Source organism: Pempheris klunzingeri, chromosome 3, assembly GCF_042242105.1.
Source record: "Pempheris klunzingeri isolate RE-2024b chromosome 3, fPemKlu1.hap1, whole genome shotgun sequence".
NCBI lineage: Eukaryota > Metazoa > Chordata > Actinopteri > Acropomatiformes > Pempheridae > Pempheris > Pempheris klunzingeri.
The window spans coordinates 17,431,051-17,456,562 of NC_092014.1; the positions used below are offsets into that span (position 1 = coordinate 17,431,051).

A 25,512-nucleotide genomic window follows, 5' to 3' on the forward strand; every position below is an offset into this window, starting at 1 on the left:
CGACTTTGATTGAACTCAACATTACCCATACGATACTATCTGATCAACAAACACACTTTTAATTCAGTTTTCAGTCAAAACACTGTTTTAGTTTTTTGCCTCACTCAAGGGAATTAGATTTTTAACTTTGATATGGAACCCAAAGCAGGGGAGATGGAAACAGCCTCCGCTTGTTGGCTTACTTCGTCATACAGTCACCTAAAGTTTTTTGAAGGACATGCTTTGTCATTTTGGCACACAATGCAAAGAATTCCCTCAACTGTGGCAACTGCAGTTCATTTTTGCTCAAATTACTCCTCATGCTGTGCTTCATCTCTGGCCTCATACTGCCATCTACACAGTCTGTTTCTCTAACTTGTGTTGCTGTGTAGCTCAGCAGGTTGAGCGTAACAGCTCCAGGGTTTGGGGCTTTGATTTCTTAAAGTGGCAGATTTTTTCAGAAAATGAAAATTCCAAATTTTGCACTCAGATCTCATTGCTGTGGCGTCTGCACTTCTCCACTTCTCAGAGATCAAGTGTCAATCAAACAGGATTTTTCTGCTGATGGAGCTTAGTCTCTGTAGCTGGTGTTCTTTGTCTATTCAGCTATCATTGCTCATGCTAAGCGTTCAGTTTTTCTGCTGATGTGAGTGTGTAATTCAGCACTCTTTGTTTTCACAACTGACATTGTGTAACATTTGTAGATGTTTAAGCCCTTGAAATTCAAATAAGTACATCTGACTTCCTGCTCGTAAAATTGCCATGTTCACCTGGAGACCACTGTGTAACGAGACTACGAGTCTCAAGACATGCTGGCAGCCCTGTGAGGCTTACGCACGGCATGCTCAGATGCTAATGTTTAGCAAGTATGTTTACCATGTTTATCATTTCAGTTTAACAGGCAGCATGGTGGTGTGGTGGTTAGCTCTGTTGCCTCACAGCAAGAATCCAGGTTTGAACCTGGGGTCAGCCCCCCCCTATCCAGGATAGGCGGTATAGACAATGGATGTATGGAGGTTAGTATGCAAACATGCTAGTTAGGCCTAATGCAAAGTACAGCTGAGGCTGATGGGATTGTCATTACTTTTATCAGGTTATTAACCAGGGTATTGCACAAATTCTAATTCTGACCTGATGATGGCACTAGTGTAGAGTCAGAAGATCACCAAAGTGATTAGAATCCATCCTGAAGGTGATATGAATGACTGAACCAAATTTCATGACAATCCGTCCAAAAACGTACCAATTAATTAAACTGTACCATGTGGTCAGGTTTAAGTGCATGCGATGTCACCGTACAGTACATAATGATGTCATACTAAATACTGTGACACATTATTGGGATAATGTTGGACATTTTACATCACTGTAATATAACTATTACTACAATACTTAAAACGCATTGTTTTATACAACAGTACAACAGTAAGCAAATTCAACGCTAGCCTATTGCTTTTTAAAGCAGAAAAGGGTCATAATTACAAGAGCAACAAAAAGAGAGAGAATGGGCTGATTATTGTCTTATCGCTGCATAGTCCATAAAAATTCAGTGCATTTAAAATACATCACTCCTTTTCAAACCTTCAAACTTAAGACAAATTGTTACAGTATCACTTCTGATATCTATATTATAATAAAGCACTCTAACCATGTCACTATAGCTAAAAGAAATATTCTGCAAAAATGGCCTGGACCTGATTGCTGCACAGAGATAGTAATTACTGACCATGTGGAGTGTAGGCTTCCACTCATGCCAATTAGCTGCTGCGTCTGGCTGGACTGAAATCAGCTCTGTATTAGAGCTTTGGCTTACACGTGGCATAGGCGGGTAGTCTCGTGTCCTCTTTGGTTCACCTGTACCATTATGTGAAGAAGCAATTTTTGAAAACATCCTTGCAAAAAGACAATAATATTGGACGGTTTTTCATAATAAATGGATGTAACATTAATAACACAAAATAACACCAAAACCCTCTGCACTCTCACTGTCGGTTAACACATTTTACTCCCAGCTAACACTGCTCTTTTTCTATAACAAAACCTAAATGTTTTTGTCCAGGTTAATAATAAATGCTCAGATGCACTGGTGGCTCAGCAGGCTGATTTGCAGTCCATGTGCTCACATCTTTGGAGTGAACCTTCTTTCTTGTCTCTCTGACATATTTTTCTGCTTGTATAAACCATGTGTGTGTATTTGTGTGTGTGTGTGTTGCAGGTTCCTCGGTGTGCCCCCAGGCAGAGGCAGTTGCCCACTGACTGGCCCGCTGCCCTTTGACCTCATCTACACTGACTACCATGGCCTACAGCAGATGAAGCAACACATGGGGCTCTCACTCAAGAAACACAAGTTAGTGGATGAGCTTTGGCTTTGTGTGTATGGTTCTGTTTTCTCACCGTATGCGTGTGCAGCTTTATTTGTGCATGTTGTGTGTGTGCGTGCGTGTGTGTGACAGCAATTTTCCAGGCAGGTGCATAGCTTTATTGGCTGTGTTTATGGATTAATCATTGTTTGTAATAAGGTGTACATGTCTCTTTCCAGATGTCTGACTGTAACTCATTTAGCTTGTTAAATTCACACGCTCTGTCTGCACTCTTTCTGTCAGACAGACATATACACATGGTGTCTCCCACTAACCATTCATCTCCCTTTAGCTCAAAACCTTGAAAAGCACAATATGTCAAGCACACATTGTTGCATGTTGTTAAATAATGGAGAAACTTCACAGCATACAATACACTCACATACACAAACGGGCAATGCACCACCTGTCATGCACCAATTCTCTTCGCAGCAGGAGTAAGATAAATATCACATGTAGAACAAGATTGGAGGCATATGAGATATTGACAACTCAACATGCAGACACTTGGCACACATGTACCAATCACCCACCCCCATACCACGCACACACACAAACAAACAAACACACATAAACACTTATATATACACATAAACATCAGTTCACGCGTGCACCAATTTCCAATCAAACCCTCTTCCCACAGCTTATTGTCGCTGTTGTTTATAATGCACTCACAGGAGGGTGGTGATTAAACGCAGAAAGACAAATAGACAGGAAGACAGCAAAAAAACAGAAGACTTGCCTCACGAGAAAGACGAAAAGATTAGAGCAATGTTGAAGAGAGACAGACTGAGAGCTTTTTTTGTGCTTAATGGCTTTTGGCATTGCCACAAAGATAGAGCAACTTGGAAAGTAGGCCATGACAGTCATGAGACCAAGGCATCAAAACAGCGAAGTAATATCCAAAACAAGAATTTAAAGTGCATTTGCTCTAATATAATAACAGCTTTGCAGCCCTGCAGAGCACCGCAATGCACGCCCTTATGTTGTCCCTCATGTTGTTGCCTCAGAAACACATAAAATTAAAGGTCCAGCTTGAGCCTTGTCCTTTCCAGCCCCTTAAAAACAGCTTGCAGCCACCCTCTTCTGCCCCTCTCTCATCATTCCTGGTCCAATCAATTGGCATGTTTGTCTAACCCCTGTACGCAATGGCAGCAATTGCCATTCAACTTTTCTTGTTCTTCTTTCCAGCAAAAAGAAGCAACAATGAAATAGAAAAGATGAGAGGGCACATGTGAGTAGGAGGCTAAATGAAAGTGAAACAGAGAGGAAGAAAGGAAGGAAGAGATAAAATAATGAAGATTTGTGTGGAGAGATGGCAACAAACGAGGAAAGAGACGTACCACAAAAACAGTAGAGTGCAAAGTGTCAGGAGTCAACACACACATAAAGGGCTGCTCCATGTATTTTTAAAATCCAATTATGAGGGAGTGAAAGCATTACAGGTGGGCTTGGGAGCTATTTTCCAAGCACACAACCTGTTTTGCTCTCTCTCTCACACACACACACACACACACACACACACACACACACACACACACACACACACACACACACAAAACCCCCACAGTTCCCTCAGACAAGATGCCAGTCTGCAGTCAGCCAGCAGTCAGCACCTAATTGCTTGCTGAGATCAGCATTTCTCCACCCCGTCATTAATGTGTACAGTCTTGATTTCTGCTTTCCCTAACAGAACGTGACTGTTAGTGTTTGCAAAAGGCTGCCTTTTGTTCGACCACAAGCTTGCGGCCAACGTTCAGCAGTGCAGATGGAACGAGAAACATCTATCCTCACTTTCGGGAGAGGATGCGCTTCCGTGATTGCAAACATATGAAGAAGAATGCCCAGGATATTAAATACTTTGTGGAATTGAAAGCTTTTCGCACCAAAGCCAGGTGTATCATATGGAACATACACCAATAATTTGTATTCATCAACAGTAAAGCAAGAAAACTGTATTTCTTTCTGTATTTCCCCATCAGGTATTTGTGCCTAACCTCTCCATCCATTTATCTTAACCCAACAATTTCACTATCTTCCAGAGGGTTAGGACAGGTCAATGACATAGCAACAGTATTCATTTTTCTCTCTCTCTCTCTCTCTCTCTCTCTCTCTCTCTCTCTCTCTCTCTCTCTCTCTCTCTCTCTCTCTCTCTCTCTCACACCTCGTCAGATTAGACCAGTCTAGTTGAGCCCTGTGTGCTGAAAGGCATCATTAATCAAGTGCTCTGAGCTTTGGGGCCCTTCAGCTCCCTTTAATTACTTTTGTTTTATGTTCCCACCGACATCCACATTCATTTATTATGCCTGGACAACATGGTGCTGTCCTGTGGGGTGTGTTGTTGGGTTTGCGTGATTTCATGTCTCTGCGCGTGCATGCAAAAGTGTATCCTTGCATGTGTGCTGCTGTTAAAGATGCTGAAAGCCGATAGGAGACAGTCTTAAATCACACCCACTCATCTGATAATAGGACTAGCATATTGATTTCCTCTGCATGCTGAATTTACGGCTCTGATAGAGGCAGACTGGGGGAAGATATCCAGGGGAAGAAAGCATGCAAACAAACAAACAAAAAACTCCTTACTAAGACACAAAAGGAGTTAGAGGAGCTGAACTGCCCACTGACTCTTTGGGGACAAATCAATTTCAATTTAGACATATTTTAGCAAGCAAAAGAGCAAGTTTCATACAGGTATCAGCAGCTGATTTTTTTTTTTTTATTATGGCAGAGTTGTTGTGGTAGAGAGTACTCACTTTAGTTTCAAAGGGTTTCATTAGTCTGAGAACACATACAACAAAAGAACATCTACTGTAGTCTGTTAATCAAGGGCACAACCTTTAGGCCCTTTGACAACACTGCAACAGCTCTGCTGATAATTAATATCTATAATCCCCTGCACTTTGAGAGAAAGAAAGTTACTAAGGTAAAGGTAGACAGCATTATTTGAAAGAAGAACCTGTAAGACTACATGGCCATTTTAAAGAAATTGTAATACTTGTGTGTCACACAAGCTGTTTAACACTAAGATTACCACATATCCTGAGGTGTAACTACTGTGTTAAAGATAATTATCCACACAGATGTCACTTAAAATGCTGCAGCAAATGTGCAGTCATTAATGAAGTACTGTATTGTGATTATTTTTTCTTTTGGTGACAGAAAATCCAAATGGTGACAAATCATGACCTAATTAATGTACACCTAGTACTAACAAATGTTAGTTGTATTTTAATTCAAAACTGTTTGTTAATTGTCGCTCTGTCTCTGCTTCATGATAATGTATTGATATATATTAATACTCTATAGTAATGTGTACTTATACATACACAGTTAATACACACAATGGACACATGGTCCAGTTCAAAACTATGAAAGTTTACTACCAAATAACATTAATAAACAGAAACATTTGAGCACACATAATTTCATTCCATTTAAATTATGCATAAAGGTCTGTGTGGTGAGCAGAGCTTTGTCATGCAGTTTCTCTAAGGCTTCAGATGCTTTTTCCTCATCTGTAAGCAAACAAAGGAAAGAGAGTGACATGTAAAAACAGAGAGAGAGAGAGAAGGACAGCGGTGTCAACAGGGTTGACAGCAGTAAACTGGCACTATCAGCAGATAACTGCAGTGCAATGCTTTCACTCAAGCAGTAAAGGTACATCTGGCATGTCTCACATTACCACTGCATTAGGTGTGGCGTACTGATGTAGGCGTCTTACAGTACGAACGCTGCGCTGACAGCCAAATGGCCAACAAATCTCCTCCAATGTGTTTGGACAAGCACTCGACCTGAAGCACAGACTGAGCTGGCAAAAAAAAAAAAATGCTTTAACATTGGGACTGTGCCATTTTAATCAGGCAGAGGGCCAACCCAAAAATTATTGACAAGTTTTGCAGTCGAAGTGGAGGTATGCTGTCACGTGTTGATGTGTGTGTGGTGCACTGCTGGAGTGAGAATCAGATAGGTGTAGCTGAAACCACCACTTCCTTAAATGCAAGTGTCATCAAGCTTGGTCATCAGAAAAGAGGGTTATCTGAGGTCTAAACTGAATGAAGCACAGCGTTAGTTCGGAGAGAGCCTTATTGTCATGCTTGTATCAGCTGATTGGCATCTGCTGTTTCATAAATCAATTCAATCCTCATTTGTAGCATATATCATTATACAAGCTATGATGCATCGCCATGGTCTGGATTGCGTAATAGAAATTATTATTTTATTATTATATACAAAATGTTACTAGCAAGTGCAAAAATAACAAGCAATTAAAAGAAATTAAAAAAAAATATTAAGAATATCAAGTTCAAATTCAAGTTAAGAAATAAGAATAAATGCCCATCCAGTTCTGCATGATGCTGATCCCCAACCAGTGTCAGGATAATCTCATTTGTAAAAGATCCTAAAAATGCCAGGGGGGGGGACTCTAAAATCCCTCAGATGTTTGAGGTGGTAAAGTCTCTGGCGTGCCTTCTTAACCAGGCTGTCAGCCTGTGTTGTCCACGTGTGATCCTCAATTATGTCAATCACCGTTTGTTTTTCACGTCTCCACTGAGTTGCTGTTGGCCCTAATAGGAAGTAACGCCTGTTGGGCATCCTGGTGAAGTCCACTATCAGCTCCTTTGACTTGTTGACATTCAGGAACCAGACAAATGATGAAAGGATGCTTTACAGTCACTGGCTCATTCATTAGCTGCTTGGCTACCAGCTACCTACTAATTGACTTATTAAGTGACTCCAAATATATTCATACAGGTTTACAGCGCGACCATTATAGCCTGACACTTGTCATCATTACTCTGGTGACTGATGCTCATACCAATGTTGTTTGTTGCTACAATTCCCTCCAATTTAAAACATATGTTGTTTACTTACTTGCTGTAGTGTCACAAGCCAAATATTATGCACGTCTGAGGAACTGTGAATTCATACAGATAAGCATCACAGTGTGTATCCATATTTTTCATTTAAAACAGGCTTTAGTATGTAGCTGAAGGGCGGTTGTATTTATATAAAGCGTGACACCTTCAAATTAAAAGTTTAAAGTGTCTGTTGTGCTATGAAATCCAGGTTCCTCTTACTACCCGCAGCTAAAGCTGAAACTGTAGGTGACAACACCACCCTGCCATATTCCCCTCACCCAGAGGACTGTTGAGCCTTGCTGAGCAGCCATTTAACCCAGATTAGCCCCATACTCTGATCTCCCAATAGATATTCAGCTCAGCTACTACTCCGCTTATCCCCTCTTCTTCCACTTCTTCTTTTTTCCCTCCCTTTGGGGCCTCTTATCTAGGGGCAGAAACATTTTCACCATTTCAGAGCTGGCGATATGTGATAGAGCAGGTTCGAGAGAGGGAGGAAGGCAGACAGGGCAGAGACAAGTGAAACGAACATTTGTTATTAATAATTTATTGTCAGCTTTCTATGGCCTTGAGAAACAGGCAAGACAATATTTTTGGCTGCATTTCATCCTTAGTGCCTCGAAATAAGGATGCACAGATAAATGCAAGTTTTTTACTTTATTTTGTACATGAACCTGTTTTTATGAGCTCCTTTCCAACATAAATCACTGCAGTCATTGACAGAAATATCTGAGAGGTGTCACGCAAGATTGGAGTGTCACCGTGTATCAAACAAAATTGGAATACCCTTAGGTATATATTTTTTTCTACATTTAAATCTCCTGGAACAATCACCCAATGACCTTGTTTTTAAGTACAGCAGTTGTCTAAATGCTGCTCTACAAAATCAATTGTGAACACTGAAGGTTAGAGATCCAGCAATTTTTTATCTTGCTTGTAAGTCGCAGAAACACAAGACTTGCCAATGCATTAGCAGAGGAGTTGTACAAAGAAAGAAAAAATCACAGCAACACCTCAGCACTATTAAGTGCCTCACATAAAGAAAACATGACATCTCATCCAGCAATCTCATCCCTTACAGAATGTAATAATAATTTCTATAGCTGTCAGTGTGTAAGAATCAAAGTGCAGAGGCTTGTCTCTGACTACACCCTTTGCACCAATTTCAAAAAGTACATAGTAAGAAATCCATTTTCAAGTAGACAGTGAACCAATTTCCCCAACTGAGAGCAGCTTCAGTAGACCATAAAGCAGAATCACAACATAACATGTTGTATTTGAGTAAGGTGTTTGCTGCAGACCTGTTTGATCAGACCACTATGACATGAAAGGCGAGAGTCATGCGACGCAGACAGCTGATGGCACTGGTAGGCTAACTTTTTGTGGCTTTTTGTTTGCAATTCTATTTCTATTTTAAGACAGACAGCACAGATATCTTTAAATGTTTAATATTAATATGCAAATATGCAATTTAGTAGTATTATCATTTCACAGTTCTGTTTGTCACATAGTATCTATCGTGGTCCTGACTTCTGCCAGCTCTATTATAAGTGTCCAATAATAAGAGGACAGGCCAAACACAATCAAGTAATTTTCTAACTGTATCTTAAGTCATCATTAAATGGATGATAAATCATTTTACCAGTGTACCAGGACCTTTAAAACTATCATTATTGCTGTACCAATCTCTAATTACATATTTATCTGTGGTCATTAAAATCACCAACTAAGATACATGAAGAAGGCAAGGTTGTGGCAAAGTGGCTCCAATGAAAGGAGAATTACAGACTGTTGCTCTTCCAAGATATCTAAATATGTGAAAATAGATAACTGTGTACAGCTACAAGACCAATGGCATGCCAGGAAATGGTTAAGTGGCTTTTTTGATGAAGAATGTTACTGGACTCTTTTACACACACACACACACACACACACACACACACACACAGAGTTATCTGCCAGGGAAGAGTCTCAGAGCTCTAGACTCTGCCACCTTTAGCTCTTGTTAATCCCCCTGAGCTCACAGACTGGCCAGATTGAACACACTCACTGGTATAGACAAGGACACAGTGAGCTCTGTGTGTGTGTGTGTGTGTGTGTGTGTGTCATTGTGTTATGTGCGCTGATTCACAGCCTCAGTGCTTCAGTGCTGTGCTACTAAGCGTTCACCTGGAAACCCTATCAGTGCCCTATCACAACTCCAAACCTCTAAACCTCAAAGTGATTTTTTGTGTGTGTGTGTTCCTATCAAACCTCACACACTGCAGTTGGCAACTTGTAGGCAAAACTGCTTGTTGCCGTAATTATTTTTTCCAATTATTTTTCTACTCCATTGTGAACATTTGTTTTTTGACTTTTGACAGACCTGCAGATATGTACTATTGTTTTTGCTATTGTGCTAAGTGTTGTTACAGTGTTGTGCTGTTTTAGAAGACTCTTGTCAAAACTGGAAATAGAATGGTTTATACCATTCTTTAAAGATTTACTATCTTTAAAGTGTGAGAGATATTTGTGCTTGCATACAGTTTGTGCTCATGCACAATAATAACAGCACCTTCATGTATATCCTGCAAGTGAGGCTGAACTCAGATTAGTCTGAGATCACCAAGCTCAGAAAAGAAATGATAATGTTGTGATACAGACTCTCCTTTTCTCAGCTGCACCGAAGAAAATGTGTCAGTGACAATTAATGCAAGTGAAATCATTAGAAAACTCCATAGAAATAAGAAAGAGATAAAGTGGCGCACAAAAGAGGTAACGTTATGTAGTGTTGGTCTGAATATCCTTCATAAGTAAATATTCATCAGAATCAGAATCAGAATCAACTTTATTGGCCAAGTTTGTACAAGCAAACAAGGAATTTGACTCTTATCTCTCTGTGTACAGTAAAAAAATTAAGAAATAAACTACAACAATAAGAACAAGAACAATATAAGTACTCATAATAACAGTATATACAGTGGAGGTAGGTGTGGTGCATTTATGTAGTGCAATATTGTAGTGCAAATATAGTACAAATGTGCAGAGGTCATGATGAAGATGCATCATTTGTATTTATGTGGATGGCATTTTTTAACTCTTTATACACACGTACAAATCATTCACAAGCAGGTTTATAAATGTGTTCAGAAGTCATGAAGACAAGTCATTGTAAATGATTGAAACTAAGTTATCGATGTCATTAATGGACTTATGGTTGCTGATAAAACATGAACACTTAAAAGAACATGACAATGTATTTTTAAAGCAGCCGTGGGGGGGGCAGTTTATATTCTGCTTTTAAACAAAGGCCTAAAAATGTTTTTAAAAAGTTTTCCTTACACTTTTGCACATGGGCATTAATAGGAAAACTGCTTTAAACTGGTTGTTCTGTGTATTTGCAGATGTCATATCAGAGTGATTGACACGTTTGGGACGGAGCCAGCTTACAATCATGAGGAGTACGCAACGCTGCACGGCTACCGGACCAACTGGGGCTACTGGAACCTCAACGCCAGGCAGTACATGACCATGTTCCGTAAGAACAAAACCACTTTTAATACACTATACGTACTGTTGGTGTACTGATGGTTGTTTTACAGAACTAATAATGTCGATTTGTGTATCACATTATAAATAGTATGCATAAACACTTTCAGACATGCCCTCATATCTTTAAACACCAACAATTTAATGATTTGTATTTTATAACTTCAAGACATCAGTGTCAGAGCTGAACACACACACACACACACACACACACACACACACACACACACACAGGTCTATCATCAGTTTTGACAGTCATTCTAACAATGATAAAATGATTCCAATTCAATGTTTTCACTTTCTTTGACAGGTCTGGCTGCTTGTTCACATTAATTTGGAGTAATGTGTCTAATGCAGCTATTTTCAGCACTACCACAGCTTCTAGCGTCCCTTCAAGCTGTATCTGTTCTTTATTTCTTTTTCTGTTTCTGTTTCATGCTACACGATATGATCTGCTGTTTTCAAAGCCTGCGTTGTTGTCACTCACCGCTCCTGACTGAAACACTGACTGCCTTACTCGTCTTCTGCCCTCGCATTCAGTTCTCAACAGTGCCATGCCCTTTCAGCGATAGTTTGGCGCTCAACAGCAGGTTCATCACAACGTCAATATGTGGCCTGCTGTAGACGCCCACGTTTCGCACTGTCCTAAGCTGTTACGGCTGACTCAACCTTTATCAACTGCTTCACACTTGTGAGGGAGCAATAAATCTGAGTTGGTAATGTCATAATAGTAAATAGCTATAAAATCATGAGGATTGTTGGTTTTGACAATGTAAGCTGAAAGTCAGTACTCGAAAACCCATTTCAGTACATCTTAGTACTGCCAGAAACATCTCACATTACAGCAGCTGGCTTTATGACAATCCCTATTTATAATACTTAGGGAGCCAATAATCACTCTCACTTAGCAATTGAACTGAAGCACACAAAGATGCAGTGTTCTTTTTCTCTTTCTTCTCTTTCTCTCACTCACAATGAAACTTTCTTTCTCTCTTTTTGTATTGTCTGTTGTCTGTCCCTCTTTACTACTATTCTGACTTTCCCTATCACACACACACACACACACTCACACATTCAGCCCACACACCAGACAACTCATTCATGGGCTTCGTTTCGGAAGAGCTGAACGAGACGGAGAAGAGGAACATCCAGCAGAACAAAGTCAACAACATGGCTGTGGTGTATGGGAAAGAGGCCAGCATGTGGAAGGTACAGACAACTAATCACTCTTCAATGTCTCTGCGCACAAAATAAATTAATTCCCTGGACGGCGACAAAGTAACAACAGCAAATACATCAAAAATGTGCACATATATAATCACGTGCGCTTACACATACACTGATGCACACACGCTTGCAGGTGTTCACATAAAAACATCTCACAAACACACACATTCATGGCAGTCGCTTTGTTAAATGGATGAGTTTGTACAACAGGTTAAAGAATGGAATTCTTCACACGCCAGTATCTTTTAGTGCCGATACATGCAGACTATCACACACAAGCACAATACCCCCAACAATATACTGCAGTGTTAACAGAAAAATCCAATGACAGCATTTTGCACACCCCCCCACTGTGTGCACCATTACAGCTCAGCTTCATGTGGCTCTATATACACAATTGTACAGCTTTAATTTACAGGCAATTTTCTTCTCAAAAGCGGTCTGCTTGTCCCACTGCATACTGCAGAGGAACACAGTTGTGACTCAATTGTTAAAATGATTATAAAGATCTTGTTTGCTGCCATAATTTTCCACCATCTGTCTGTACAATTCCCTGGATTTCTTTATAGTTGTGGCTTGTGAAAGAGACAAGCACCGAAGGGGAGGGTGGGGGGTTGGTATAAAAGTACAATACCCTAATCTACAAAAGCTGTACAGTAATGTGTAATTTTTGTCTCCTCTCTCTTCTCTGTTTTCCCCATTATTATTGTCTAACTATGCTTTATTTTCCTCTCACTCTCTGTCTCTCGCTCTCTCTCTCTTCCTTTCTGTCCTTCTTTCTTTTGTGCTGTATCCAAATGGGTGGTTATCAGCTTCAGGTAAGAGCGTATGCCACACATGCCGCACATTCCTGTTATGTCCATTCCACAGCCCGTGCATATACGAAACATCACTCTGAGCTATTAAAATGACAAGGAATACACTCACAAGCACTTATACAAACACATACATAAAGTGAGGAATGAGAGGCCACTTCAACAAATTAACAAGTACGCTCAAATCCAGAGCAGCATTCAAAGAGACAGCCTTCACTCTTTAAGAGTTTTTTGTATAACAGTGATTATTAACTTTTTATCCTCTTATTTGTCAGAAAGAACAATGACTGTCACATCAGTCATTTAAAGGATGGAGGTTTTGTGTTGTAGCACCTCAAGTGGCTCCCATCTTATTTAAACTTAGTACTTCATCATTTTGTGCTTCGCTGGCTTCAAATAAGAAGTCTGTTTTTGTCAACATAGTGGCCAGATTGACAAGTGTACCAAGAGTGAAATATGTTTTTTTTTTGCTTTTGCCCTTCCAACATGCTGTGCAAATTGAACTCCACATGTCCCGCAAACCTGCATTTTCATAAATCTACATAATTTGAAATGAGGTGAGGGATAAAACCCTCCGCAGCTTGAACATATGTATTAAGAGTCTTAATTTAATGCATGTTGATAGAGTTAGCTTGGGCAGACACACACACACACTCACGTACACAAGCATAGAGAGAGAGAGAGAGAGAGAGAGAGAGAGAGAGAGAGAGAGAGATGCTGCAAGTGCAGGTCATGAAATCTGCACTCTTCCATGCCTGTGTTTCTCCTTCTGCTAATTCATGTTGTCTGCTGCACTTAGCGCTTGAGCTAATCTCCTAATTGGCTGGGAAAATCCTCACAGAGGAAGCTATCGATCGCTACAGCCTCCAATTACGGCTGCGGGGGGCCACACCATAGTACAGGGACACAGTAAGCTGCTTAACACCAGGCAGCGAGTCAATACTCTGGCCCAGGGTTACGCTCCATTCACATGATTCAGTTTTGGTTGTTAACTGATGGTGGTTGGTTTTTGTTCTCCCAGTCATCATGCTCAACCTTGACTTTGAAAGTGTGCCCCTTTCTCACAGCAGAGTACAATGCTAATATTCTTTAGAAAAATAAGCAGGGATGAATACATAGCTATGAGTAAGTGAAAGTAGTACTTTATCACACCTGTCACAACCACACATGATCCAGCACAATCATTTAGTAAAGGAGATCACTATCTGCTGAATGCTGCAGTGACTTCAATCACATTTTATTTTTCTATTCTAAAAGTATTTTTCCTTTCACTAAAATAACCCATTGATTTCATAAATACATGATATTCTTTTACTTCTAATACTAAGGCAAACTGGATTCTGCATCTCAGGGTCAATTTTAATCCACGAGCAAGAAAGCCTGTCACTAGATAATAAAATAAGCCGGGCACAGTTATATATATATATATATATATATATATATATATATATATATATGTATCCAATAGTGTCTCACAGATCAAAAACGGTAAGGAAAAACAGGGGATTGGTTACACGAGCAGAGAGTTGCTCAGAGATTAGACAGAGAATGTTTTGTTTACCATTGACAGCCTCTTTATCTCCCCAAGTCTCCTTCAGTAGGTCTTGTTTTTCTGGAGGGACATTTATACCCACCAAAAAAAACACAGCTCTGTTACAGTAGATGGCAAAAGGCCTTCTAAATACATACTGGTTTTATTGTTTTCCAAGTGAAGGAGGAGGGAAATGTTTAGGTGTTTTCCTGTTTCCTGTTTCACTTCTGCGTAGATGGAAATCTCTATAAAATTGGCCTGAATTGCAAATGTGACTGTTCATATGTAAAACGTGTTTCTTAAGATGTAACCACTATGGATGGTGTCTTTTGAGAGAAGCATACATTTTACTCGACAAATATAGTGACATCAAAGGCTGACAGCTACGCACACCGACAGCAGACATCTCACATAAAGATCAGAGACAACATACTGTACTTGGAGACAAATTCTTCAATTACATTCTTTGCTGTTCTTTCCTTACACAGCCTTTTTCCTTACGCCCTCCTCTCCTCACCCTTCACTCTCAATCTCACCAACCCATCTTTTTCCCCTCCTCTCCCAGCAGGGTAAGGAAGGTTTCCTGCAGATTCTCCACAGGTACATGGAGGTCCACGGCACAGTGTACTATGAGACCCAGAGACCTCCGGAGGTCCCAGCCTTCGTAAAGAACCACGGTCTGCTGCCCCAGCATGAACTGCAGCAGCTGCTGCGCAAGGCCAAGGCAAGACACTGGAGAGAAAATTTTACTTATGCACGCACTTTATCTGCTGAATTCTCACTGCTGCTGTCATTGTGAATGCGCACAGATTGCTCGTCTGCAGCTTCACTTCTGTCTTCCTCACGGGCTTACACAGCGTGCTTCTCGAGAAACTGATTTTGGAATACACACACAATAAAATCCAATAACTGATCTACAACACTAACACCCCTGATTGTTTTTCTAGCTCTTCATTGGCTTTGGTTTCCCCTACGAAGGCCCAGCTCCTCTGGAAGCGATAGCTAATGGGTGCATCTTCCTGCAGCCCAAGTTCCACCCACCTCACAGCTCACTCAATCATGAGTTCTTCAGAGGGAAGCCAACTTCTAGAGAGGTAGGCTCATTACGTTCATGACTCCCCACCATCAGTAAATGATGAGAATATTTTGGCTTCTGCAGTTTTCACCACCAGTCAAGTTGCCAAGTAACTTGATTCAACAGTAGATCCTTTAAAAAAACTGGCACAAACTGTAGGTGCAGACAGCTTATGCTAGTGGGTGATCAGAGGATGGAACACGATGTTCCTACTTCAACAAGATCTCTGTTGCTCCTAATGATTGAGCATGCAACTTTGGAGAAATTCTTGCAACACATTCTTCTGGCCCAGCGAGGTCGTTATAGCCCTAAGAAGAACATCTTAAAAATGCTACAAATAGTTGACATGCTTGCTTTGCTCTAAATGTGCCACACTAGAGAATTTGTCAAGAGGACAAGCAAAATGATCGAACTCACTACAATAAGCCGTTCTTTCTAAGACATTTATTTTAGACATGTAGAACTCTGACTATTTGCCCTGCATGTGTTTTCTGTAGGTGTCCTCCCAGCACCCGTACGCAGAGCAGTACATTGGCAGACCTCACGTCATGACAGTAGACTACAACAACTCCCTGGAGTTTGACGCTGCCATCAGGGAAATCATGAAGACCAAGGTACTTTTATCCACTGCGCAATGATGTTAAATTGAAATAGAAAAACCTTTTCTATCCACTCAGCTTCTCTTTAAGTAAAAGGGACTAAACGTTTTACACTGATATCTGATGAAATTATTGTTGTTGAAGTGAATATAACTACTGGGGGCTGGCTGGGATTTTTGAGCAGGTTTCAGGGGTATGGGAAAAAACATAAAATGTAAAAGCACAAATGTTTTGCTTTTTAACTAGTCTTTGGCTTGAGATAAAATGTAAACAATAATAATAAAGAATACAATTCTATATGCATTCATAGTTGTGGTAATTAATCACACTGTTCTTTCACTCAGATTAAATTTATAGACGTCCTGTTCTGTTCTTTTTATTTTTTGCATCAGTTAGCCGTGATGGAGTTACAGTAAAATACTGGACCTCATGTTGAACTTGATAAAGGCTATCTAAACTTTGATCCTGCAGCTCTGCGACAGTGGAGCTTTCCAGAGCAACTTTGCCAGTATGTAGGTAGCAGTCTGATATTGCAGAGTGCTGAACTTTTCTACGCAGGAAATGTGGGCTGATAGCGAGCAGGAGGAGGCTAGGAACTGCCAAGAGTGGGAGAGAGGTTAATTAAGGAGTCAACTGGGAAGATTAAATCTTTCTGGAAAGCACAACAAAGGGGGAGAAAATGAAATGGAAAGAATATTTTGAACATGCATGCATATAGAGGAAAGGAGAGATCGAGAGTGAGTGTGAGATCCTGATCGATTAAACGTCTGCATGGTTTCCGAAGCTTTCTGTTCTCATTAAAATGGAACTGACACATTTTGCACTCTAAAATAACCACGTAAATCTCTTATATCTCAATCTCAATACGATTTTAAAAAGTTAAGATTGAAGTCATGTGCATGAAACTGACACTTGACTTGAATGAGTGGTGGATCACTATTCTGCACGTTGCCTTAATTGTCTACAGAGAAAGCATTGCCACATTGTGGCCACGCAGGTATTGTTGAAAAAAGTGTGCAAACACAAAGCCAGTAAGAGACTCGGTTACAGCACCTCGCTGTCCAGTAGTTTATTTTTAGATCTGACAAAGTGATATTTACAGCTAAAGAAATTATGCTCCCTGGACATGATCCTGCTGCCAAATGCCATCACATGAGTCATGACACGGCATTGGCACAATTTCATTCGATTTCAGCCATCTAGCTAATTCCATCGTCTATCCAACGTCCATCATGTTTCATAGATAAATCGGGCCACAGTAACGTTTCAACATCCATCTCTACCGCATGAAGAGCACTGAGGGGATCATATGAAGGAGGAAGACAGCCGTCTGCTTGATCCTTCAAACGTTCTGTAATAGTCTGCGCCTTTTGCAGATTAGAAGTAGTTTGCATGGAGAGTAGAGGAAAGGTGATGGCTGTGTGTGTTGTGTGTTCTCTCATCTCTGCGTCATGTCAATGTTGTCAGACAAGCTACAGTTCAGCAGCACTGGCTGACTGCTCTGTCTCCATCTGCACTGTTAGACCACTGAGAGAGAGCTGATGGACCCCTTCACCCTTCACTGGAGGCACAATGCTCCAGCACACACACACACACACACACACACACACACAGGCAGATACTATTCTCCTTGCATTTATCCAAACACAAACACAATTGGAGAGACAATGAAATTGCACAGATCAGGTATATCAGCACACAGAGCTTTACATAGACATTAGAGTCAATGACTTCAACACACACACACACACACACTCAAACATACAACAGATACACACTGTGTCCACTCGCGTGTGTGTGTGTGTGTGTGTGTGTGTGTGTGGCAGAGGCTCGTGTTCAGTCATGCAGGACAAAGCAATCTCTGGCTGGCTGACAAGTCTGCATGTTCCAATAAATCCGTTCTTCATCTCTTTCTTTTTTCCTCATCCTTGGTTTTGTTATTCCCTCTCCTTTCTCCGTTTCTTCTTTCTGTCTCTGCATTTTTCTGTTTACGTCCTTCAACCTTTCTCCCTTCATCTGTCTGACCTGTTAGTCTCAGTGGAAGACCATTGCACAATTTTATGGAGAAGTCATGGTTCAGTATTCCATGCTGCAGTTACATTGGTATTTTGATTATTAGAAAACCACGTGCGAAAGATTTTTTTTTCAAAATATTTTTTAAGAAAAGTGGAATATATTTGGTTTGTGGAAATTTTGTAAACCGCCTTAACAAATACTGTCTCAATAAGAAAATTCCTCTTAGTCCCAAATCTGGTCCTGTAAATGTAAATGTGCTCAAATTCTAAGTCTGGTTAAGTAAAGCTAAAAAAGAAAGGGGGGCTGTGTTCCATGCAGTAGATTGTTACAGCAGGAAGCTTGTGTGTCAATTCCTCCTATCTGCATGTTTACTTTCTGCTCGAGCTTACAGAGTAGATTAACATAAGGCTTTGATCAGATTTGCAGTGTGCGTAACTTTTTAAATTGCATCATTCCTGCATACTTGCTTCTCAGTGGTTTTGACTTGAAATGGGCCAAGTCTGATTTCACACATGGCTGAACATTAAACTGCTTTGATTTCAGATCGGAAATGCAATTTAGTGAGTCCTGTATCATTTACAAAGGCAGGTCTTTTGCATTAGGGCATAAAGACAAGCGACTTCGATCTCTCTGATGTCTGGTGGTCGCTTGTAAACTTGGAGAGTGTTTCCATTTGTTGCTGTTTTGTAATGACATACTTCATGTTGATTTCCAATTAGGATAACAACAATATGACGCAGTTTTTAAAATCATCTTATTCAGTTTGTATTAATCCTAGCATTGTAGTTGCATATATATATATATATATATATATATATATTAGGCCAATCAAAAGTGTCCTTTAGTTATAAAACCGGCACATCACAGCAGAGGATGATCTATTGGTATGCAAATAAAGCCTAATGAGTTTTCAAGCTTTGACACACTGTAATTAGACCACACCAGAAATCTGACAGTAGAAACATTTATCTGCTGAAATTAATAATGAGAAGAGACAATTTATTGCAATTAGTGTGAACAATGAAGTGACTGCAAGAAAAGGGTATACTATAATATGTTGAAAATATTATGGAAACAGCAACGGTTATTGTGTTGTTTTGTGTCATTTTCAGGTTGAGCCATATCTGCCTTATGAGTACACCTGTGAGGGGATGCTGGAGAGAGTGCACGCCTACATACAGCATCAGGTGAGGTTCAGTCCATGTTGAGACACATGTCACCAGAGCGCTGGACAAAACTCACACATGCAGGGATCCTGTCTTTAAGTCACTAGTCCTCCCTCTCTATTATGCATATACTCTTTTCAGAAGCTCTCAAACTCCCCACTCTGCTCAATATTTCATCATTGTGTGCGTTCGACACCCAGAACATTGTGTATTGTGTATGTATGTGTGAGTAGGTGTGTGTGTGTATGTGTGTGTCAGTGTCTCTGTACCCCATGTATGTAGACTTCTGATTAATCTACATGCTAACTCTCATTAGGAACCACATAACTGCCCTCCGGCTCTAAAGCAGAAGGTCCACTGACACTAATGAGGAGGGATGAGTAAGGAGAAAGAGTAGAAGTGTGGGCAGGATGATGATGGAGGACTGGGATGAAAGAGAGATCTTTTAAATAATCCCGCAAACTGCAGAGGGTCCTTTTGTCCGGCACGTGACTGTGTGACGTTTCGGACATGGAACCCTCTACTGCTGTACAGCAAAAGAGAAACGAAAGAAACTTCAACTAGATTCCTGTTTACCACAAGATTCTATTATGCATTAGTGATAATGATACACTGGCCTGCTGTAGCAGGTAAGGCTAGCTAAATTAGCACCTTCTTACAATTTCTTTTACTCTTCATTTAGTGTTTTTATATGTTTTGATTTTGATTCAGTCCTCTGTAAAGCATATTGTTGTTATGTGAAATACAGTTCAGTTTCTATAATTTCCTTGTTGAAAGGTGCCATATATATGGCCGTGCTTTTAAATGTCCCATACAGATCAAATATATCAATATAACAGCACTATTAGTTGGTACCGTAGAGACGGTCACAGACAGATGGTTCATCCAATCACCTGTGACATATGTTTTTTTGAACGTGCCTGCACCTTTAAAAACTGTTTCCAGATGGTTCTACGTAACAAACCATCTAGGGAGTCAGGTTACCTTTTTGTTGTACATATAGAAAGTCTCCAATCTTTAAAAAATGTGGCAGACTTGAAAAGATGTGAACCAATTGTTTGATGTGCTCTTTACTGAGCTGTATCACTCTTCTGCCTATAAAAGACAGATTCTTAGGTATTCCTCCAACAGTTTACCACAACCATATGAATGCACAAACTAATGCCACCATATCTTTCACCTCCAGGACTTCTGCGCCCCAGAGCCTCCCTTCATTCCAGCCAACCTCTCCAGACAGGGGTCTGCTGGTCGCAGCAGGATTACAGGACCTCTGTTTGTGCCCTTGCCCAATTCCACAGCCCTTGGCTGGGCGTCCAATGTGACGGCTCCCCCCACCTGGCCTCCTCTCAGCTCCCTCAGGCTGCTCGTATCTCAAGAGGGCCAGTCCTGCGTGGAGGCTTGCCATTCAGCTGGTTTCGTCTGTGAGCCTGCTCACTTCCGATTCATTAACAACAAGGAGGCTCTGCACGGGTAAGTCAGCCTAAAAATGTCCATCTGAATTACATGTGGCCCGCCAGCCTGAATGATACGTACGTACAAACTTTCATTTTCCAGCTAGAGCGCTGATGTGTACTTTTTTTGATACTGAAACATCTGAATCCCTCAGTTTGTTATGCCCACAAAAATCATGATGATGACGATGATGGTGTGACATCTCATCACAGAGTTTCTCTGTACTGGTGTAGTCACTCTCTCAGCAGGGCCGTCTGTGGTCAAAACCCTGTCAGTCATGTCTGCATAGAATATAAAGACAAACTGGAAACATTTTTGCAAGCAATTTTTGATATTTTCTCATCTTTCAGCACAAAAATCAAGATCCCCTGAAAGAAAACAACCGCCTTGTATCTGAAAAGATAAACACAACTACACAAAGCATCTAAAACCACTGTGTATTTCTGCCCTGCTTGGATGGATAACTTCTCTCATATTAGCTGACACTGAGATCAGGTGCTGCTGGATCTCAGCAGGTATTTATTTAGTTTTTTGCACCAGCTCCAGGCAGTTGTATCAGACGTTGCCTTTTCTGGAGTTCTGAGACTGAAAACCTGCCGGTGTTTCAGGCCTCTCCTCCAAACTTCTCCCTCCTGACTGCTTTCAACTCCAGCTCTTATTCTTTGCTGTTGTTTCATCCTCGGGGTATCTTTTGTGGTTACTTCTTTTTTCCGCCCGTCTCAGTTTACAGTGCCGCTCTTGTTTTCCTCTGTTCTGTTACTTCTGCTCATAGCTCAGGTCTATTCTCTGACACAAGTTATCTCTCTCACACTGACATCTCATACCTGCTTCGCAGTTTTTACGACTTCCTTGTCGCTTCCCCACTAAATTTCTTTGTTCTCTTTTTAAATTGACATCTGTGGTGTGATGAAAGTGATGAAATATCTTCCTTTTCCGGTCTCTACTTTCCATTTGTTTTGAGGTTATGCCAATTCCACTTTCCTGTTACTTGTCTCAAATAAAAATAACTTTTAATTGCTTCTATTTTCTAAATGTCTACGTTATTATTTGAAGAACATGCTAAGAGCATTTCCCCTGTATTTAAAACCTCTGACCTCTGCTCCTCCGTTTCACCCATAAGGTTGGAGGTGCAGTGCGAGGTGGTGGACTCAGAGATCAACCACATCCTCCCAGCCTTCTCGGTGGTGCGGCGGGAGTGCGGCCTCCAGCGGGAACCCCTCCTCTTCAGCTGCGCAGGACACTCCCCCAAATACAGGCGTCTTTGCCCCTGCAGGGACTACCGCCATGGCCAGGTGGCGCTGTGCAGAGACTGTCTATAATGACGGGACACGTGAAGGACAGACACAAAAGAATCAGACACAGATTGGCGGGGGTAAAGGTCACCCACAGGCCAGAGCGGGTGTAGAGCTGTTATAAATTACCTGATGGTGCAGAGAGGCAGCTTCCCCCCAAACAGTACATGTAGGATGATGAGGGACAGGCATGCATGGATTTAAAGAGCTGACAGTAGACCTGAATAGCTGTCAGGCGAGGATTTGGGTTGACTGTAGTTGTAATAAGAGCTCTTATACTGTAACTTGCTTGAGATAAAAAGCAGTAAGACTTCCTAGAACAGGGCTCCACTGTTACCAGGTGTCATTACAACTAGGGGCAAAGGTCTATGTTAACAACAAACTTTCACATGAACCCTCTGACTACAGGATAATAGTTTCCACAAGATGTTGACTGGTGATATTATACACAACATCTCATCTTTGGAACACCATCTCACCAAAAATAAGCGTTTGAAGCTGGGAAATCACACTCGAAGAAGTGTGTGACTACAGAGAAACTCAGTATTGTGACCATTGTGTCATTCCATGACAGAGTCTTCAAATATCTTTGGCTCTGAGAAGGCAACCTCGGGTCAATATCCAATCTCCTCTCTGCACTTGGACAAAGGATGATGGACAACCAGGTTATCTCCCTTGCTTTTTTCCCCCTCCTCCATTGATGGGCAGAGTCATTTATCAGACTGAACCCCAAGTCTGAGGCAACATCGGTCAATGCAATCATCTCTGGTCGCAAAGAGAAAGGAGGAGGAGGGCAGGGGACAAAGATAAAGGGTACAAGATTATTTTTCAATAAATAAGCCTTTAGAGCTCTCATCTGGATTTTTAAAGAGTCCTCTAGGCTTTATGATGGAAAACAGAATCAGAAAATAAAAAAATCTGAACAGAACGAAGTGTTGAGATGGGTTTTCTGTTGGTTTTATGTCTCGTCTTCTCTCATTTCCATCTGATCTCTTTAGGCTCCCACACCCATCTGTTACAGTCCTCCCACCGTTCACATTCAACTGGATTTCGATCATCAATCCATGCAACTGTAGGGAGAAACGTTTGATCTTTGTCGCGTGTACCCGACTGCCAGCACTGGTCAAAGCCATCGATAAGAAGAGAGGGAGCAAGTGACAGAAGCAGGAGGAAGAAATTATGAATGTGCTTCTACTTTTTTTTAATTTTTGAAAATGGAAAACTGAATGGATATCCACAACAACAAGGCTGGCCGCACCCTTTGCTCCATGTCATTCCCCTGCTTTCCTTCCACTTTCCACTTTTGCTATAAAATAGTCATGAAATACCAAAAAAAAAAAAAAAACATCTTAAAAAAAGACTGCAGAAAACACATTTTTGAATGGTCACTGTCAGTATTACCCTCTGCAACAAGTCCTCAGTCATACAGCTAGCAGTGAGCATGAAACATTTCACTGCAGTTATTTTGACATTTTAAACTGTGAATGGTGTTAACAGACTGGATTCTTTATTTTTGCAAAAGAGATGACAAACACCTGGTGGCATCTCAGGCAGGTTTACTGCGGTCCTTCCACATGATATATTTACACTGACTATCAGTTTCCCTGAGATACTCAATGGCTCTGCTGTAACCTGGTGTCCTGGTTTGTCCTGGTCAGTTTCGATTTATGGCTTCATGTCCACGTGTCCCAAATCTTTGACATCTCTGTCCTCCTTTTCACCACATGTTCCAAAAATCTCCAAGTAAGTTGTTTTCTTTCCAGTGCAAACAGTAACGCCATTATCACTATGATAATAGTTGAATTACAGCTATTTCTGTTATTTTTAGGCTCACTTCTCACAATTCATTATTTGTCATTACGCCTATGCAAAAAATTGCTATTGTTATTAAAAACATTTTAGTATTTAATTTTATTTTAGTATTTAATTCAATATAGTATTTGATGTAGGAAGTTTTTCACTAAGTAGTTTTTGTGGCTTGACCACAACAGTATTGAAGGTAATCTGTATAATCAATACACAGCTCTTTGATTAACTATTAAAAGGTAACCTGTGTGTGATGCATATCATATGTGTGTGTTATAGAAAATAGACCTGCCTTTGGTCTAAATCCCAGTGACTAAAGTAGAATTCAATAAATAATAAATCACAAGTGTGAATGCCAAACTATATTCATCAAATCCTCATTGACCTGCGCTAGCATGGCAAAAAATGTCACCAGATTACTGCAATTCAAATAGCAATGAATACTTTTCACCTCCAAAATTCATCCATCTTCTTGAGTGAAGTATTTACAATGATCATAAAAAAGCACTTAGGCCCTGTGCAGAAAATCAGCCCTTTCTCTCCATGAACACAGCCCAGGAGCAATAGAAAGGTTCCAATATCAAATCTACGAGCATAATGAGTGATGATGTAACATCATAATTCATTCATTCATGTGATTTAACAGCTGAGCTCCCCAGCTGAGCACATTGTGTACTACATTAGCCAAATATGTTTTGAAGGAAGCACAATACTACCTGGATTATGTTTTATGTCAAAATATCAGACAAAACGTTCACATCTGCTTATGTTGTCTCTTTATTCCTGTATTCCCTCATGAACTAAGCTTTTTTGTTTATAAGAATAGGTCCAAATTTTGGGGATAAACACACTATACACTATGAGTTGGATGAGAAGATTCTTGCCACTCTCACATCAGTCCAGTTATTATGAAGATGGAGTAGCAGACAATTAGCCTAGCTTAGCATAAAGACTGCAAACAGAGGGAAATGACTAGCCTGGCTCAAACCAAACAAAGTCTACTTCTCAGCACTTCTAAAATTCGCTGATTCACATGTTTAAAAACGACAAGGTGTGTTTTTAAATGCGCAGGACTGTTTCATGGGTGTGTGCAGCCACCTCTTAGAGTTAAGTTGCCAGACAACCAGCGGAGAGACTCCAGGAGTCACTGCAAGAATGTAAATAAGTGTATTTTCCAAAATGTCAAAGTATTCCTTTAAGGTTAAAGAAAGATTGTGCTCATGGTTAAACATGGAAAATGTCAACATTGACTTTCAGCATGATACATGACCTAACGCAGGCCTCCACTGGAGAAATTAAATGCTTAAACAACTATGTCCATACACGTCCATGACTTCCACGCCTTTACAATAACTGCACTTCATGAGCGTCACATTACTTCCTGCTTGGAAATTAATATAATATATTAACATATTTAGATAATATATGATATATAAATGCAAATTAGCCAAACATGAATGTAATTCATAGGAGACGAGATCTGTCTGTGTGAGGGACCCTGCTCTGTGCAGATACATGAAATTTAACCACTGAAGGCCGTGCATAGTTATATTATAATGGTCAGGTGTTCATTTCAGCTGATAAATTTGGAGCTTTCCATCTCTCTCAAAGTCCTTATCTGCTCTCAGGGTGACTTTCAAACTTTACACATGGCTGCTGAAGAGCCAGATGGGGATTTTTTCCAACAGCTGTATTTCCTGGTTGGGTAGAACCCCCCAAAACCTCTTGACGTGTGTGTGTGTGTGTGTGTGAGTGTGAGAGAAGATACTCTGCTCAGCATGTGCCTAAATAGTCCTCAAAACACCTT

The 25,512-nt window shown here is 40.6% G+C and overlaps 1 protein-coding gene across 1 annotated transcript in view; it reads left to right on the plus strand.

The window, feature by feature from the left end:
• The window catches only part of LOC139198853 (alpha-1,6-mannosylglycoprotein 6-beta-N-acetylglucosaminyltransferase B-like), a 102,099-nt gene extending 80,126 nt beyond the window's left edge, over positions 1–21,973 (plus strand). Inside the window, exons 9-18 of the mRNA XM_070827818.1 lie at positions 2,195–2,326; positions 10,582–10,715; positions 11,805–11,935; positions 12,766–12,771; positions 14,865–15,023; positions 15,247–15,393; positions 15,872–15,988; positions 19,102–19,176; positions 20,342–20,625; positions 21,728–21,973. Coding sequence (XP_070683919.1) covers positions 2,195–2,326; positions 10,582–10,715; positions 11,805–11,935; positions 12,766–12,771; positions 14,865–15,023; positions 15,247–15,393; positions 15,872–15,988; positions 19,102–19,176; positions 20,342–20,625; positions 21,728–21,926 — 1,384 coding nt within the window. The 3' untranslated portion in view covers positions 21,927–21,973. The remainder of the gene's footprint in view (positions 1–2,194; positions 2,327–10,581; positions 10,716–11,804; positions 11,936–12,765; positions 12,772–14,864; positions 15,024–15,246; positions 15,394–15,871; positions 15,989–19,101; positions 19,177–20,341; positions 20,626–21,727) is intronic.
• The last annotated feature ends 3,539 nt before the right edge of the window (positions 21,974–25,512 follow it).